This window comes from Kwoniella pini, chromosome 7 (assembly GCF_000512605.2).
Source record: "Kwoniella pini CBS 10737 chromosome 7, complete sequence".
NCBI lineage: Eukaryota > Fungi > Basidiomycota > Tremellomycetes > Tremellales > Cryptococcaceae > Kwoniella > Kwoniella pini.
The window spans coordinates 357,536-376,001 of NC_091722.1; the positions used below are offsets into that span (position 1 = coordinate 357,536).

Genomic DNA, 18,466 nt, shown 5'->3' on the forward strand with positions numbered 1-18,466 from the left:
AGCTAGCATCACAAGCTGCTATAGCGATAAAGGTGATGACCAGATGTTTGCAAAACAACTTCTAGTGACATAAATTGAGAGCAGGATGTCATAATGCGATGCATGTTGTATGTGTAATTACTTCTTCTCTATTTGCCCCATATGTCTCGACCCTCGAGGACAGATTCGTTCTAAGCCTTTTCACCGTTCTACAAGATTTCCGTTTAAATCCGCAATGATCCAGCCTACAGCAAGGTCTCCCCTAATGACGCTCTTGCTAAGGAACAGCCTGCTGCGACTGTCTTCTCCACTGAGTTGGGATCAAGTAGGGATGGGTTCACCTCCTGTTTAGAAGGAAAGGAAGATCAGCTCAAGAGATCTTGGGCAGAGTAACGGGATGCAACTCACCATAATGTCAACGGACACCAAACATCCAGTCTCAGCCAAAGCTTCCGTTATATAATGACCTATTAGTGCTTGTTAGCTATCTTTCCAGAAAGATATTCAATCTCAGCTCACCCTCTCTGAAGCTCAATCCTCCTCGAACGGGAGTACCGGTACCTATTGAGCGACGTTTGATCAGTTATTACCTCGACAAGCTCGGCATCACTCACTAGGAGCAACAATTGGATCCAAAGCATCTACATCATAACTTAGATGAATGGGTTTCGATCTATCCGGATTGACATGATCTAGAGCCATTTCTACTACTTTTCCAATACCATATTTATCCACATGATGCATTGAGAAAGCTTTGATACCGTGTTTTTTCAAGATCGCTTTCTCTGGCCCATCAATATCTCTGAGACCTATGTAAACGCTATTACAATGTTCATCAGTATTGGTCTGGAGATTTTGAAAAAGATAGAGAGGTGGATTCACATCTCTTCTGGCTTCAAGCAAGGTTTTAACCATTCATTGAAGGGTGCAACATCTGTTCCTTCCAAGCCTAATAAGAAGGATACAGGACATCCGTGGAGATTACCTGAATCAGTACTGAGTGGTGTATTAATATCGGCATGAGCATCGACCTGCACAGTGATGTCATTGAGATCAGTTGAGATAGGTAGAATACTGTGTTAAAAGTACTTACCCAGATCAAACATGCGTCTGGATATTTAGCTTTTGTACCTGATACAGTTCCCATAGCCTACATGACGCACTCAGCAAATCAGTCAAGAGTTTCCCGAACATCTACCTGTAAGTCTTGTGGGACTCGTAAGGCTTTCAGGTAGGAATGTATAGACTCACTAAACTGTGATCTCCACCTAATGTTAAAGGTAACCAACCTTTCTTAGCAATTTCTTCTACTTCTTTTGAAACTTTTTCATTAACAGCTGAAACAAGTCTTGGTTTTTTCATTTTTCCAATATCTTCATCTGGTAATTTTTGAATTTTAACTTCTGAAGAAGCTGATGATGATGATGATGATGATGAAGAAGAAGAAGTTGAAATTGGATTAAAAGGAATATCAATATATTTTTGTTCTTGAGAATTATAATGTACTTCCCAACCTAATGAAGTTAATTGATCAACTAAACCTGCTGAAATTAATTTATTAGGTGCTAAATCAACTCCTGTTCTACCTTGACCACCACTAACAATAGAATGAAAGTCAGCTCTATAGATTTTTACGAATGAAAATTATTCGATGTTTTAAGATAAACTGACCTGAATGGACATCCTACGATCTGTAATTATTGGGCTCAGCGCTATTGATCTGAAGATATATAGAGAGTAAATCCAATACTCACTCCTACGGTAGGATTTCCTTCTAAAAATTTGTATTTGTATTGTGGTTCAGTCAGACCCTTTTCAGCTGAAGGTTTAGAGTAAATATGATAGTTTCGAATTGAGGTAATTCTCCGTATGCTTGAAGCAGGGAGAGATGATCTCATAGACGAAGAAAGTCTAGGTACGAAAGACATGATGAGCAAAAGTGGAGGTTGTACTGATTTAGATGAAGGTGACAGATGCAATGAAAGCGATTGGTTTGTACTTTGGAGCAAGTATTGATCTCAGACTTTAAATAATACAGTATATACAGTATTTACTTCGAGATACGTGATAATATAAGATGCTATGAAGTGAATGATGTAACAGCGAATATAAAGGAAGAAATATCCCGGTTATATGAATGAATTTTGTTTTCATGAAATAAATTGCGGCTACGGCTATTTAGCTAATTTTGAGCGCTTATACAATAATGATCGACAACGTGACGTAAACGCTTTATTAGGTCCTCAGGCTACATAATATATTGGTAATAGATAAGAATGAAATAGGAAAACGAAAGACTAAGTCATGACAACATGTTGAGAATGCATAAATCTATCATCTATTGTAAATGCTATTATGTCTATATAATGTGAATGTGAACAAATTGGCATTCGCGAATAATCAACTATCAAGCTTTATTGATGTATTCCTCTCCTTTTTCAAAACTGGACAATCCCTTTTTTGATACAAAATTCCGAAACACCTATTTATGAAATATAATATCTATCTCCAATATGACCCATACCTACCGTTACCGGATGAATCAATTTTAAAATCAAATGAATGTTTATAAAAGAAATTTGAAAATTACTTACCAGGTGATATAATCCAAGCTCTTTTTTCATTTTCATTATTTTTACTTGTTGATCTTGAAAATTTTAATTCTTCTGTATCTTTCACATTAATCTTAAAATGATTTGAAGATAATTCATTTTCATTTTTAATTGCACTTCTTAAATCATTTTCATCTTCATTTTCATCAACTTTTTCATTTATTGATGATGAATTTTCAATAGTTTGAACAGCAAAATCTGCTTCTCCTGCTACTTCTCCTAATTGTAAAGAATCTGGATTAAAAGGTAGGTGCATTTCAATTAATTCTGGATCTATACTTGCTGTAACTATTTTAACATTTGGAAAAGCTCGATGTACTGAATGAATTGCTGGTTGAGTTATTAAATAAGTTAAAAATATTATATTTAATTGTTTTATACCGTGGTCCAATAGTACTCTTATTGCCATTACTAAAATCATAATCATCACGTCAACAAATTTAAGTTTGGTAATTCATTCTTAGTAAAAGGAGAAAGTGAGAATCTAGAAGTGTGAAGAAGGACTTACACGCTGCAGCACCTGTACCCATTTGACTATCTAATAATAAAACCTTAACTTCCCCACTTGTTTCTCTTGACTTGATTGAACTTGGTAAATCGCTTTTTAGTAATAGCGGTTCACCAGTTCTAGGATCCGATTGAATTAACATTGCACCAATAGGCACATCTCTTATAACCCTTCTGAGTCCGTGTGAAAAAGGACCGCCAGATCGTAAAATCGATATACCGACAAGACGCTAATCTCCATTGTCAATTATTGCAAAGGATTGCGGACAAATGCGCAGACTCACATCATCTCTTGCTAGTCCCTCGTAATCAATTCCTGTTGGCGTTCTGACCGTTTTCGATTGACACGGTATAAGGCTCAAAGCTTTTTCCACTACAATTGTTGATAATCTGTCTGCATGGAATATAAATTCGCCTCTATCCGTCGTTCGATCTCGCAGTATAGTCATAATTCCCTATAACATATCAGTACCGTTAGCTTGGTATGTCATAATAGGACATTTCATAGCTCACTAGCAGTTGATTGGTCTGTTCTAGTAATACAACATTACCATCTTCGCTCTCGTCATTAAGCAGAGTGGACGATCTTGATCTAGCTTTTGACTTTTCTTCTCCTGTTTCGGCTAACATCCGCCTAAATCTTAGAGACCGCGTGTCGAGTTGTCTTTTGACATGAGTGACTAAAAGCTCAATAGCTAATTGATTTGACGATCCAGGAACGATCTACCACGGGGAATATAAGCTGTTTTGCTTCTGCATTTACCACTATCACAACAGCTTACAATGTCGGCATGCCGCGAAGATGGTTGAACGAAATTATCATAACTATTTTTGACAAAGCGCAAATACTATGAATATGTAAAACTTGGTCAGCATGTTATTAAATACCAATGGAACAGGCGAGATTTCTCACTTGGTCTAGAATCCCATTAACGTCCCTTCCTCGTTCCGAGACATCTCGCTTTATCCGACGAGCCAACATGAGATCAGAGTCGCAATTCTAGTAGTATGCATCAATTAGCATGATTTAAAACACTAGTAATTTGTCATTCATAGACTCACTACAAATACTTTTAGATCATACAATGCACGCAATTCAGGTGACTGTAAGGCCATGATGCCTTCCCTGTAAGGTTTATGAGCTTGATTATAAAACTCTGTTGGTACCGTCCAATAACTTACACGATGATGACGCTTGCTCCGTAAATATATTTCTTCTCAGGCATTCGTTCTATATTGACAGCGTCAGCTGCTACGGCTCGCTTTTGCGTTAAGCAGCTGAGATAGGCATACGATGATGTACAAACGAATAAATGGGTATCTAGCATATATGTCAGCTGTTGACGGGATTTGTGTAAGACCCTCTAGCTTACTTCCGTCGCTTTACCCTGTTTCAGATCTAATAGACACTTCACAGTGCTGTCAGTATTCGTATTCTTCGAGTATGAGTCAAATGCGATATATTTACCTTGACGAAAAGAGGTGTGTCAATGGCGTCAGGGTGATCTAACAGAAATGAAGTATTAGCCGTCATGAGGGATATTGGAAAAGACTCCGACAGAAGCAGACTCACCAAAGTCAAAATCATTGTTGAAAGCCGTTTGTATCTGTTCTGGCGTATGAGCACAATAGAACGAATCTTGAGACAGTATTAAGACGGTTGGAACGTAATTCAGTGCTGATAGTATCGCTCGAGCTACTGAGGTCTGCATTTGAAATTATCAGCTTGTCAACTCAATAGCAAAAAGAACAATGCAGCTGACTTTACCAGAAGCACTTCCGCCTGCTATACCGATTACATATGCTTCTACGTTCTTACCATCTGGACTATACCATGGTGCTCGTCCATGAGAAGCCATCACCATATTCTTACTTTTAGGTGATATTGTTCTAGACTGAAGCTGTGGCCTTACGGCAGGATGCAAGTGATCCGGATTATGAGCTGACATCCGGACTATACAGAACAATAACCTGTAGAAGTACTATATAGACTGAATGTATGTGTATATACGAGTAATTTCTCCTTGGTGTTATCTTTTGACACATTCACTACAAGCACGAGCATAATTCATCGCTTAAAATCCAACCGGGATACAATCTTAGTGATTGATCGGTCATCACCGCATCCTTGTCGCGTGAATTTGATTCCGTAATCAGAGGAACGCGCGCGTTGAAAGAACACCCTTTTGATCATGTCAACAACAATTATACAAGTCATAGATGATGAAAAGCTGATCAATTTACCTCAAGTCTTGACTGATATCTCTTAATCTCTATATACCCCAGAAAGAGCCGTTATTGCATTCTGCTCGCCAGGCTGATTAGCACTTTGCCGACACTACCGAGGACAATTATCTCCGAGGACACTAGAAGGAAATTGTATAACTTAAAAAGATATGGACGGAGAACCACCTCAAGAAGAAGATTTCTCTCAAATCCCTCTAGTAGAGCGGAGTCAGCACAAGGTTAGCCAAGAGCCTTCATGTTGGTAGCGTCAGTACTTTATGCTGACGACATTTTGTCAGAATTGGAAAGCTAGAGTCTCAGCATATACAGATGTCATCTCGAAATCGGCTAAAACAGCTTCGGATACCGACCCTTTCTTCAGGCCATTCGTATCGGATGGTGCATTACTGTATGTCAATTGAGCGATGAATGCTCTCTCAGTGTAATCAGAAAGCTGAATATACGTTTCTATCCGCAGGAAAAAGTGGTGTCTTGATGCCAACGCTGTGGCACAAGAGAAGGGTATAGAAGCTGTTTTAGCTATAGCGCAATATAGTGGAGAAACAAGTGCAAAGTAAGCTCAATGCGCCCGATTTTTTCCCATGATAACATTATGCTTCATACTGATATAACGTCGGTAGAATACGGCCGGATGTGGTTCCTGCTATAGTAGACAAAGCATTGGGATCGGCAAGAGCAGGTACCAAGAAAAAGGGTATGGACCTCTGTGCTATGTTTGTGGAGGTGGAGAACAGTGGTGAAGGTGTCATGGTGAGCTTCACCTAAACATCTCAAGAGATATTCTGGATTGAGCTCATTCGTTCTCGGGCGTACAGGAAGATGTGATGGCAGGGTTCAATGCCAAATTACCGAAAACTGTCGCCGGATCTATAACGTGTCTGAAGGAGATAATAGAGTAAGCTGTGCGAAAGTATCCGTAAGCCCAGCTTACGAACCATATTCAGATCGTTCGGTGTACCAGCTTTGGGTAATATAAAACCTCTGCTGAAATCGTTGTCAAAGATCTTCGGGCATTCCGACAAAAATGTTAGAGCAGAAGGAACAACATTGACACTTGTCTTATACACTTATCTTGGTCCAGCACTTTTACCAGCATTAGCGGATCTTAAGCCCGTTCAAATGACAGAACTGCAAAAGTCGTTCGATTCGATGGATGCAGAAGGTAAAGGAGCAGGTACGGGAAAAGCAACGCGGTTCACTCGAAAGACTCAACGAGACAGGGAAGCGGCTGAAGCTTCTGGTGGAGGTGATGATGACGGAGATGCTCAAGAGGAAATAGCAGCTGCGCCAATAGACCCGAAATCATTATTAGATCCAGTAGACGTACTAGCTTTATTCCCAGGTGACCTGATGGATAGATTAGGTTCGACAAAGTGGAAAGACCGATTAGAATCCTTAGAAGAATGCACGAAAGTCCTTACTCAACCTCAAAATGCCAGTATATCGGATAAAAATGTCGACTCATATGGACCACTGGCTCAAATATTGGGAACCAAATGTAAATCCGACGCTAATATCAATGTGGTCATCGAAGCTTCCAAGGTGATTGAGGGTCTAGCGAAAGGTATGGGACGATCATTTGGCAGATTTAGGAGTACCATCATGCCTGGAGTGTTGGATAGACTAAAGGAGAGGAAAGTCAATGTGACCGATGCTTTGGGTAAAGCTCTTGACGCTCTATTCCTCACAGTGAGTGGGAGTCGGAATCCATGTTACTTGCAAGTAGGTTGAAGAACTCGTACTGATTGAAGATGCTGCAGACACCGTTCGCCGATATGGTTGAAGATATTCTAAATTCTCTGAAGTCGAAAAATCCTCAAGTGAAAGAAGGCACTCTGAAATTCTTACATCGATCTTTGCAGACCACGACGGAAGCACCAGGTAAAGACCAGATCAAACCTATAGCACAGGCTCTCGTTGCTTTGCTAGGAGATAGTACGGAACCGGTTAGAACAACTGCAGCGGAATGTCTAGGTACCATGATGAAAATTCTTGGGGAAAGAGTGTTCAATCCTTTCATCGAAGGAGTCGGAGAGTTACAGATGGCAAAAGTCAAAGATGCATTTGGGAGAGCGGAGATCAAGTATAAAGCTGGTGGCGCTCCTAAAGCTGCTCCAAAGCCTGTAGGATCTGCTAAAACTGCTCCGGCAACTGTCAAAAAGGTGAGCTGACATACAAATCTGGCTGGTAAGGCAAATTAGCTAAGCCCAAAGTATAGCCTCAATCAAAGCCTTCTGTTTCTGGATCGCCACCCATCAAGGCAGCTGGGAAATTCACTATCGATGAATTCCCTGATGAATTCGCTGTGCCACCTGGGGGAGCACCTCCCGCTAGATTGGCCAGACCTGGAGTAAGCATTTGCTCGACGTTTGTGGCAGAGTGGGTAAGCTGACAAAAGGGGCATACCTAGGTTCCGAAACCCGCTCCTTCAGCTTCCACCCGACCACCACCGACAGCGGCAACTAGCTCATCGAAGCCTCCTTCAAAGCCTGTAGCGGCTCAAACGAAGACGGCTGCAGCATCGTCATCGAAATCCGGTCCATCGAAATCATTAGCCACTTCACCTTCTGAACCAGTCAAATACCGGTATTCGCCCGAAGAAGCTGCCAGTATAGCGGCCGATACAATACCGGCGGAATATCATACTAAGCTCGCCGATGGAGCTTGGAAGATACGGTTGGAAGCCGCTGAAGAGATGGTGAAATGGATAGGCGAGGAAGATGGGGCTGAGAAAGTGAACAGTGAAGTAATGATGAGATTTCTGGGCAAGACGCCAGGGTGGGGTGAAAAGAATTTCCAAGTAAGTCTGCGCAATATGCTCTCCTAAGGAAGCCTCTCCGTAGCTGATAACATGACTTCCATGTAGGTATCGGCAAAGCTGTATCAAGTCATGGGTCTTATGGCTGAGAAGTCACCTACTTTCGGCAAACCTTCTGCAGCATTTGTGATAGGTCACCTGACTGATAAGCTGGGTGACATGAAGCTGAAGAAACCTGCTGGAGATGCTTTAACGATCTTTGCGGAGAAGACCTCGTTGGCATTCGTGCTAGCTCAAGGTAAGTTCCCAGACCACATAATGTGGCACGCACGGGCTTACATCACGTTCTAGGATACGAACCCATGACTAAGCAGAAAGCTCCGAAAGCTCAAGCAGATTCTCTGACCTGGATCAAACAGCAACTTATCGATTTTGGCATCGCTGGAATACCCCTCAAAGACCTGATCAGTTTCGTTAAGAACGCTTTAGGCTCTCCTAATGCTTTGGTTAGGAAGAGTGCAACTGAGGTATTAGTGACTGTAAGAATAGCTGTAGGAGCAGGTCAGTCGTCTTCATTCTTTTGCTCAGATCTCATAGCTGAACATTGTGGATTCAGATATTTCCGGCTTCATGGAGGATCTGAATCCCCAATTGCTGAACACAATCAATTCGGAATTCGATAAAGTATCTACAACAACCCCACCTGAACCTACCAAAACTCAAGCCGACTTACAGGAGACTGCTCCGTCAGCGGGGTCGAAAGGCGGAAAAGGTAATTCAGGAGCTGATCCTCTAGATGACTTGATACCTCGACAAGACCTAGACAAACTGGTAGCTTCCACCTCAGTCATCGCGGACTCGAAGAGCGATGCCTGGAAAGCCCGAAAAGAAGCCTTTGAAGCTCTGAATGCCATTTTGGAAGTAAAGAGCAACAATAGGTTGAAGCCAAACATGGGAGAAATTGGCGGTGTGCTGAAGAAAGCTATGGCGGATACGAATTTGTCGGTTAAGATGCTTGCTTTGGGCATAATATCGAAAATCGCTACCGGTATGGGTCAACCTTTCGACAAATACCACCGATTATTGGTTGCACCAGTTGCAAGCGTCTGCGCAGATCAGAAAGCCCCTACCCGAGCCGCGGCTACCGCTACTCTCACCGCTATGGCAGATGCTACCGGCGGACTAGACGGTATGTTCACTGGTCTTGGTACGAGTCTGGAGTCGACAAATCCGATTTTGAGAGCTACCGTCCTCGGTTGGCTTGCTGCTCGGGTCAAAGAAGATCCCCCATCATCTAGCGCTGATCTCTCGCCCCTGGCTGGACCAATCCTGACCTGTCTAGAAGATAGAAATGGCGATGTCAGGAAGGGTGCCGGTGCTATCTTACCCTTCGTGGTGGCTAGCGCAGGATACGATTACGTCATGGATCAAACTTCCAAACTGAAGCCTGCTTCGAGAGCTACCATTGTACCTCTTATCAATAACGCGAGGTCAAGTGCGCCCGGTCCTTCATCAAGCGCAACGGCCTCGTCTGCGGTACCGTCAAGAGGCGCGACCACTCCAGCAACTTCGCGCGTAGCCAAATCTTCTGCTGCCTTACGTTCAGCTCCTGGATCTCCTGCTCCCGCATCGGTACCATCACTTCCCAAGCCATCTGCCGTACCTTCTCGTTCAATGGCCATGAAAGCTTTATCCTCCGTACCTTCTTCTCGACCGGTATCATCCCTTAGTCAAGGCGACGATCATCGTCCTACTGGTTTACCGAAATCTCGAATGGCTTTATCTCGCCCACCATCTTCAGCATCGATATCTGCTTCACACGCGTCTTCGATCCCTACCCCAAGCTCTTCTCGAAATCTTCCTTTCCTTGGTAATGATCTTTCAGCTCGCTCATCGCGTTTGAAACGGGATGCAACAAGGTGGATCATAGATACTTCACCTAAATCGACTAACGATCTGAGCGAATATCTCCAACATCAAATGGAACCTCAACTTTCACCTGAATTGTTCTCTTCCTTATACAGTAAAGATCATAGAGCGGAAGAAGATTATATGGCAGGTCTATCAACAATGTCTGAGTTTTACGATTCTGCTATTTCCTCTTCTACTTACGATTTAGCAGAAGAAGAATTACAATCTACCCAATTAGCCAATGTTGACTTAGCTCTCAAATACGCTGCCTTGAAACTTCTAGGTAACAACACGCAATTGGCGAATAGGTGTTTAGAGCTTTTGAGTAACATCGTGGATTTGATGCCAAGATATAATGAACGATTCTCTGATGCAGAAGCGAAGCTTTTCGTCCCCGCTTTGGTGTTCAAGGTGAGATTGTCATTCAATCGCGAAATTCTGAGGGTGTGCTGATCATAATCGTTGAATAGCTTGGCGATGCTAAATTTGGACCTAAGCTTGCACCAATCTTCGAATCTTTAGATAAAGTCATTGCCGGTTCTCAAGTTGTAGCTCTTTTAGTTCAGTATGGATTGGAAGATAAATCAGCCGGAAAGACCTGTAAGAATGAGTCCTTGGCTCTTATTGAGAAGGCATATAAGAAGCGAGGATCCATTTTGAGGACAAGAGAGGATAAGGGATTCTACGAAACGATCGCGAGGTGTATTAATGATAGTGGAACCAGAAACGCCGCCTTGAGTGTCATGGCGTGAGTTCTTTCTTTATAAAGCTTCTTCTTGATAGTATGCTAACTTACCTTGGAATTCTGTAGTCTGTTGCAATTACAGGGAGAATCCAAGAGTTTGTCAGCTGTCATCGAGTCCATGTCGAATTCATCGAAAGATATGCTTGCCAACCGGCGATCGACTATGGCAGCCAGTAAGACCGGTCCGACAAATCCCTTAGTATCGAAGATGTCACATGATTCCCTTCCGGAAGGCTCACCAAGATTGAAGAGACCTCAAACAGGAGCCACAACCCCTCGTCTCAATCACTTACCTCGCGAAACTCATGTGGACTCACCAAGAGCTTCAGGATCAGCTTCACCCGCTTCGAAGTTACCTAGATCCGGTATTGCTTCGCCATCGCTGAATCGGACTATACAGGCTCCGTCTGGATTACCTAGACCTGGCGGTATTCCTGCTCCGTCGTACCAAACTTCCAGCAATCACACAACCAGCACTAGCTCCATTCCATCGGCGGCTACGTCTCGTCTACAACGCCCCACAGGTAATGGTGATGTTTTTGGTGCAGCGTCAAATGTCAGATCGGCAGCTCTACAGCCCCTTAATAGAGCACCTGCACCCAAGTCAAGCGGTCCGGATGTCATCAAAGCCATCAACGAAATACGGCATGATGATCTTGATCGATGCGTTGATGCACTCAAGGTCATTCAACATATGCTCAGCTCAACACCTGAACTATTCGTCGATAACGTCGAAACATTGAGCGATACATTGATGGACGAAATGGAGTTTGCTTTTACGCCACCTGAAAACCTGCACGAGCCGAGGTATTTCAGAGTAGTCAAACATCTTATACAGTCTTTCTCAGGCTTATCATCCAATCAAGATCTAATGAGAAGATTATCCTATTCCCAACTATATAGCGTACTTAATTGCCTGTCACTAAGATTAGTACAGGCTGACAAACTCGGAGGAGCAATTCAAGATATGTCAAGATTTTTCAATTTGGTTTTAGTACAATGTCTATCTACTCCAGATAGATTATTAGTCTTCAAAGTTATGTTCAAGCTTCTTTTAGATCTCACACAAGATTTCTCATTGGACAATGTGAAACCAGAAAATGAAAGAGCTAGTCATCCAGATTTAGTTATTAAATGTCTTTGGAAAAGATGTAAGATATTAGACGATGATTTTAGGTCGAATCGATTAAAACCTGGTCCACTTTTGGCTGTTTTAGAAGATTTCTTACAAGGTGTTGGACCTTCTGAATATAGAAGAAGAGCTGCTGAAGGCATTGCATTGGGTGATATGCCTTTGAGAACTGTTAAGACTATAATACAAAAGATGCTTGGTGAGTCCATTCATGTGTTGCCGTCAGAAGAATGGTGTACTAACTGTATCGTTTTCTTACAGTGTACACCCAAGAAGCAGGCTTAGAAGTTTACGATATACTGCTCAACCAATTCGGGGATGAAGCTGCGTCGACGATAGTATATACATACGTCTTTAGATTGGGTAAGTTAGCTCTGAAATGGGCGAAGTTGAATTTCTTAGCTGACTTCATCTCCACGTTGCATATAGCTGGAAGGGAAACATCAAAACCAGCTAAAACACCACTCATGGCTGTATCGGAAAACGGTAGGCCAGCTTCTGCGGCAAGTCACGCTACAGCCACGTCCATCCCTTCAGAACGACCTGCTTCTTCCTCTTCTACGCCTACCTTCGAAAGTGCGTCAATACTCAAGGAAGATTCAGAGGCTGAGAGATTAGTGAAGAATTTGAGAAGTGAGAATCAAGCTAAGGTATGTTTAGCTTGTTATCCTTCGTGCCTTGTCTAGACCACTCTGTCCACTGAATGCTGATCAACCTATTTTCATAGTCCCTTGACGGCCTTTACGCTTTCATCAAATCCCGTCCAGATGCCGAGGATGAAGTAAATGCTGCTATTGCTGCTCATCTTACTCCTACTTTCCAAACTTACGTCAGGAGGATGATTGACCAAAGAAAGAATACCGATAACCCTTGTGAGTCATACTGGTGCAAGCATAAATGGAACAAAATGTACTGATCGAGGATCATATGATATCAGCCCCAGCTCGTGGAGGTGTTTCTTCACCTTTAAGATCTCCTTCTCGACCCGAATCAATGCCTCCAGCTTTGAAACCTATACCTAATGGATCACGAAAATCAATAGGTGGACCAAGACCATCTAGTTTAGCTATCAATGTAGACAAGAATTTACCTTTAGATGATCAATTAGCTCAATATAAGAATTTATTTAGAAATCAAGCGAATTTAAATAATTCAAATGGAGACGGAAGTATTAGTCCGTCTCATAAAGATATTTCATCACATGAGGTTTTAGGGGAGATACAACCTCAAGATACAAATATTAGGGATTCAAGAGGACCTAGATCAAGCGATGTAGATTAGGTTGATATGATGGAAATTGTGATGAGCTTTGAAGAGAAAGCTACAATTTGGGGATTTGTTTTTGCCTTTTATTTTTGGATAACAATGTATAATTTTATCAATTTGGTTTCACACTTCTTATGCATTGATCTCCCGCAAAGCAGCTGGTATCTATCCGCAATTGACTGCCACTTTCACCGTACCTCGTGACAGCATCTTTTATCAGTTTCACAACTACTCGATCCTGCTTTCAGCGAAAGTCATCAGAAACCCATGAATTACATATATCTCTCCTTTCGGATAAGCGACATAAAGGAGGAACCAAAAATATTCGTCATTGCGTCACCAATATCATGGCAATGGACAGAAATTATACTTGTTCATTTCAGTTTGAAGCTACAATAAAAGGTGAAGCGAATCCAGCCTGAGTCCAGAACAGACGTAGAATAAAGGATTATTTCGCTTGAAGTTGACATAAAGCATTTGAGAAGCATGAAGTAGATTACACCTCGGTCACTTTGATGTGACATCAGAAGTGGCCTCAACTATTATTAAGCAAATCCCAGTAACTGAGGATATTAAACAGAGGATTTCCTGGATACAAACTCAAAGTCAAATTGGAACTGTACAGATCTCTATGGTGAATCAAGCTGAACGATTTAACACCGATCACTCGAATCAAGGTAAACAATTTAATCCAGAGGACTCGAAGATTACATGGATAGGAGATAGATGGTGTTGCGATTCAGATCCTGAAGGGGCAACAGAAGGATCTGAACCTTCTAAAAATAAAAATCAAAACCAGATTGTTGCCCAATCAAGAAGAACTCACGATGGTAATAATCATGAAGTGATTGTTTCACAAGTTGGGAAAAATAATTCTTATAATATCAAATATATAATTGAAGATCGCGGAGCACCATTGCGATCTCGGTTAGATTCATTCTACGTCGAAGGCAGTAGACTACCATTTTATTTTGATGGTCCAGAGGATACACATAGAATTAGAATTGATTTCCCGAATGATGGGAAATCATAGGCTCCAGTGGCGTTCTTTCTGCAATGTCACACTAAGACATTTGGACATCTATAGCTTTGGACTCTAGTTTTGAATAGGCGACTCCTTATCGCACCTCTCCCGATAAATGGCTATCATTTTCACTATGCATTTATTTCTAGTTTTACTAACATACTATATCTACATTGGTCTCTTCACTTCGTTCAGCTACTAATTGTTTTTTCGCTTTCGGTTGCTATTAAGCTACAAATGATCATTGTTCTTCCTGTTAAGATTTTTGCTATTTATACAATACAATTACTGTTTCAAAACATTGTCCAGCCATCCTTGTTCTTCTTCCACTAAAGCTTTGCCCCTCTTTCCCCCTATAATTTTCTTGACAATCCTATTTTCCCAAATATCTTCTAACTCCCATCTCTGTGATGAATCCGATTTCATCATACCTTTTACTACCTGGATCAATTCATTCGATAAGAGGGGTATTGAAGCATCGGTCATTTCGTCTGTTGATGTAGGTGTAAATGAATTAGTCAAAGATCTTAAACGATAATGCTCGTTTAGGTCAGAGAAATCATCGTGTCGAAGCTTGAGCCATCCCTCGCCATCTACAGATTTATATCGGATCAGCATAAACTTCATCATAACAACGATCTCATGATGAATACTTACTGGAAGGTAAGACGACATTGACAGCTGCCTCAAGTACTACCATACCCAGACTGAATATATCGGCACCTTTACCAATTGTTTGTCCGCTGAGTGCTTCTGGACACAAGTATTCTCTATCGCCTTCGAATTCCCTGTCTATGATGGGGGAAGGGATCAAATCAATGGATCTACGTTCTTTCTCATCAGGGGTCGCTGCTCCTGTTGATGCCGAGGTTTGCCAGATAAATCCACCTTGATCATCTTTTTCCGGAAGAGCTGGAGACAATCCTTCCAGTATTTGACCTTTCGAATCATTCGAACAAATCACAGCCATACCAAGATCAGCAATCACCAGACCTCCATCCCGGTTGATGAGTATGTTGGACGGTTTTAGATCCAGGTGAAGGAAATTATTTTCGTGTATGTGTGTCAACCCGGAGGCAAGTTCGATAAGCGATTTCCAAACTCGCTCTTCCCCTAATCCGCCGAAATCACCTAGCAAGCCCAAAAATTTCGAAAGATCTCCACATTCGCTCAGGCTTGTTCGGATAAATAATCTGGAAGCACTTTCCCATGAATCAATGTATGTTATAACGTTCTCATGAGGTGTGAGCGATAGTTGACGCAAGATCGATACTTCTTCTAATTGTCGTAATCTGTTTTTCACGCCTGTATATGGCTTTCCAGCCTTAACGGCGTACAACTTTCCACTTGATCTTTCACATACTTTCAAAACCTGCGAAAATGCTCCGCTGCCTAATGTCTGAATTACCGTGAAGTCTTTTTCCAATCTTGTTGTTTCGCGCTTGGATCTGGCTTTGTGTGGACCGTTAAATAGATTTATCGATGGTACTGGACATTGAACTGGACTTTCGGGGACTGTATGAATAGAAGCAGACGCTTTGAAGCCGTTGGCCAACATTGGATTTGAGGCTCTTGCTAACGGCCCTCGGTCAGAAGCGTGAGAGTTCGTAATCTGTCGCACTCGTGCAGGCATATTATATCTTTCGATCGAAGAAGGCTCTACCGTATCCAAAGGGGCATATACGCTCGAGTGAGGTGGAGTTGAAAGCGAAGTGGTTGATGCAAAAGGGTATAGTATATGGTGACCCGTAGGAGAGGGTGTTGTTACGCCGAGACCCATTGGCGTTACTGGAGTACGATCAGGTTAGCTTCCAGAACCAGCGAAATGAGTTATCACCCACTCACTTTGCAGACCAGGTTTTGTTGGAGTAGCAGGACTGATCCCCCCTCTTGCAGACCTATTGCTATCGGACCTCATCATATCGACACTGCCAATTGACCCGCTTGCATTGAACATCTGGCTACCTTTCCTCCTCAGACCTCGGGTCTTCTGCGCAATCTGTATATATGCGGCATTGCTGCTAGTTGTCGAAGCAGTGGCGCTACTTGACGAGATGCTGGTCGAGGTGGATGTGGCAGTGAGTCCTGGTCGAGGATAGTGGACAGGCTTTATCGGGGATATAGGGCTCGGGAGTTCGAGTGTCCTTAACATACCATGTTGGATCGCAGCTTGTTCCCTCTTGACTTCTCCGACTGGTTCACTCTCCGTGCCACCGCCGAATTTGGGGATTTCCACTCTCGGAAGGCCCGATTTCTTTTTGACCAACCCCGTTGATGCAAATGCTGCAGGAGAAGGTTTGATATCGCCGAAAAGAATATGCGTTGGTGTATTAAATGCTGATTCAACTGATAGATGTGAGGTGGATGAAGCAGAATGCGTGGCTGGTGCAGTGATACCTCTTCTTAAAACCGGTCTGTCCCTTGCAGAACGCAATCCATTGCTGAGATGATGGTCGGGTGTGTTATTGTTTTGGCCCGTTACAGATTTCCTCCTGGCCAAGAATGCAGATCTATCGGATGCCTTTGCGTCGAAAGAGGGCGCGACGGGCAAGCTTGGTTTGACAAACAAACTCGATGATGAACGAGCTGAGAATGGGCGAGAAGGGGAAGTCTCGACATCACCGCTGGAGTCGCTTGATAGAGACCGAGAGAGATCAATGCCTGTATCGGCATGCCTTTGATATTTGTTCAATGGCATACCTCTTCGTATGCCTAGTCCAATTCCTGCGCCTAGCGAAGATTCATGATCACCTCCTTCCATCGGGTTCCTAGCCGATGTGATCGAACGCGTCCTACTCCACAAGGTCTTGGTCTTTTCCCGCAGAGACCCTTTAGTTGATGTCGATTCCTCAGTATCTGTAAGCATGTCTTCCGATCCCGGCTCAATGAAACTTCTACGAAGCGACTGTTGCGAGACTTTCTTCAACAGGCGAGGGAGAAAGTTGGAAAGAGGAGATCGGCCGGTTTTGCTGGGGGAGAAAGCTTGTTTATCCTGATCTATCTTCTCAACGGACGACGAGCCGCTGCTTTTGCAGCTTTGCTGCGGCTTCCCTCCGGCTGAGCGGGGTAAAAAGGGTCTTGCAGCTGTCTTTACCTGTTGATCGGAAGTGCGAAGTGGTTTGCTTGCCTTGGAGGACATTTGTAAAGGCATATGACTATCGATGTTGGCAAAGAGTTGTCTGCTAGGAGTGGGTGCTCCTTCATCTTCCTCGTCTAAACGATAAGTCACTTCATCCCAAACAGTGATAATATTCGGTCTTGAATGTTGTTCCATTGAGTTTCTTGCTAGAGATAGCAGAGAAGCGGTGCTTGCACCACTACCACTCAGCTCATCCATTGAAGAGGTCGAGCCTTTCGTGCCTCTTCTCAGTCTGCCACTTCCGCCCATTCCTTGAGGTAGTCCTTCTACCATCGTTTGTTTGCCCTCCTTCGAGCCTCGTCGAGGCGGCAAGGGTAATCCATCGTTATTCTCCAGCCATTCTAAGCCTGATTCATCGAAAGAGTCTCTTCCTCCTATGCGTTCAGTCACCGCGATTTTATTGGCGTTAGTAGACGGACTGACATCATGATACACATATCTGCCTCTTGCAGTCTTTGTCGAAAAGGGACTTCCAAGGAAAGATGACACTTGAGGAAGAGGTGCTGTTGACGGGTACGTGTGATCTTTGATCACTGCCGCTGAAGAAGGGGTTTTCGCTTGACCAATAAAGCTTGCCGGTCGAGAGAGTTGGATCACTTGTGCGGGTGATGTAAGAAAGGGTTGTGTTGCTAAAGGCGTCGTAGTTGAGTTGCCGTGATTTGATTCGGGAGGTGACGAATGAGAAAGGGAGAAGTGGGATAATTCTCTAGACAGCTATACATAACGGAAAGGCATCAGTCTCCAGCGCTGATCAGGGTGGTGGCGAAGTTATTGCTGGCTGGAGAAAGAGGAAGGAAGGGAACCTTACCAATGGAACCGACATCTCGCGCCTTCTCCCACCGTCAAGCCTTCGAGCCTGAGGAGAAGCCTCTATCAATCTTCTGGCTACTGTAGCTCTGGGCTTCGCTCTTGAAGGTCCAGGTTGTCCACTCGAGCCGGACATACTTGTCTGATGATGCAGAATGGGTGATTGAGGTGATGGGGTGGACTTGACTCGTTTGTATGATCGTGGTAAAGACGAAGTAGATGGACGAGATGAGTGGTAAGAAGAAGGTGCATGTTGAGGAGATGGTGTGAGAGATGTTGGAATCATAGTCACCGGAGGAGCTGGTGATGTTTCCAGCATATTCGACAGAGGCCTCACTG

At 43.1% G+C, this 18,466-nt stretch overlaps 5 protein-coding genes across 5 annotated transcripts; 2 read left to right on the top strand and 3 right to left on the bottom strand.

The window, feature by feature from the left end:
- Positions 1–224: 224 nt before the first annotated feature.
- Positions 225–1,907, bottom strand: I206_105273 (arginase; the record flags this gene model as incomplete). Its single annotated transcript, XM_019155559.1, has 9 exons — positions 225–323; positions 388–446; positions 499–540; positions 594–799; positions 862–1,010; positions 1,073–1,129; positions 1,231–1,576; positions 1,651–1,670; positions 1,734–1,907. 9 exons carry the CDS (start codon positions 1,905–1,907, stop codon positions 225–227), a joined length of 1,152 nt encoding a protein of 383 aa, XP_019011713.1.
- A 558-nt stretch (positions 1,908–2,465) lies between these two features.
- On the bottom strand, positions 2,466–5,047 carry I206_105274 (uridine kinase; the record flags this gene model as incomplete). Its single annotated transcript, XM_019155558.2, has 14 exons — positions 2,466–2,503; positions 2,574–3,002; positions 3,100–3,328; positions 3,383–3,553; positions 3,612–3,821; positions 3,881–3,946; positions 4,012–4,098; positions 4,161–4,224; positions 4,281–4,329; positions 4,392–4,419; positions 4,472–4,507; positions 4,567–4,604; positions 4,672–4,804; positions 4,862–5,047. 14 exons carry the CDS (start codon positions 5,045–5,047, stop codon positions 2,466–2,468), a joined length of 1,764 nt encoding a protein of 587 aa, XP_019011712.2.
- A 447-nt stretch (positions 5,048–5,494) lies between these two features.
- I206_105275 (uncharacterized protein) lies at positions 5,495–13,172 on the top strand (the record flags this gene model as incomplete). The annotated part of the gene is made up of 18 exons (XM_070203096.1): positions 5,495–5,563; positions 5,624–5,733; positions 5,803–5,898; positions 5,966–6,095; positions 6,161–6,240; positions 6,290–7,034; positions 7,106–7,507; positions 7,564–7,695; positions 7,756–8,145; positions 8,212–8,401; positions 8,455–8,664; positions 8,720–10,425; positions 10,485–10,762; positions 10,826–12,090; positions 12,153–12,254; positions 12,321–12,541; positions 12,619–12,763; positions 12,829–13,172. 18 exons carry the CDS (start codon positions 5,495–5,497, stop codon positions 13,170–13,172), a joined length of 6,615 nt encoding a protein of 2,204 aa, XP_070059197.1.
- Positions 13,173–13,788: 616 nt separating this feature from the next.
- On the top strand, positions 13,789–14,190 carry I206_105276 (uncharacterized protein; the record flags this gene model as incomplete). The annotated part of the gene is made up of 1 exon (XM_019155556.1): positions 13,789–14,190. One exon carries the CDS (start codon positions 13,789–13,791, stop codon positions 14,188–14,190), a length of 402 nt encoding a protein of 133 aa, XP_019011710.1.
- Positions 14,191–14,466: 276 nt separating this feature from the next.
- Positions 14,467–18,446, bottom strand: I206_105277 (uncharacterized protein; the record flags this gene model as incomplete). Its single annotated transcript, XM_019155555.1, has 4 exons — positions 14,467–14,774; positions 14,839–15,969; positions 16,027–18,034; positions 18,129–18,446. The coding sequence occupies 4 exons, from the start codon at positions 18,444–18,446 to the stop codon at positions 14,467–14,469; spliced, it is 3,765 nt and encodes a 1,254-aa protein (XP_019011709.1).
- Positions 18,447–18,466: the final 20 nt, after the last annotated feature.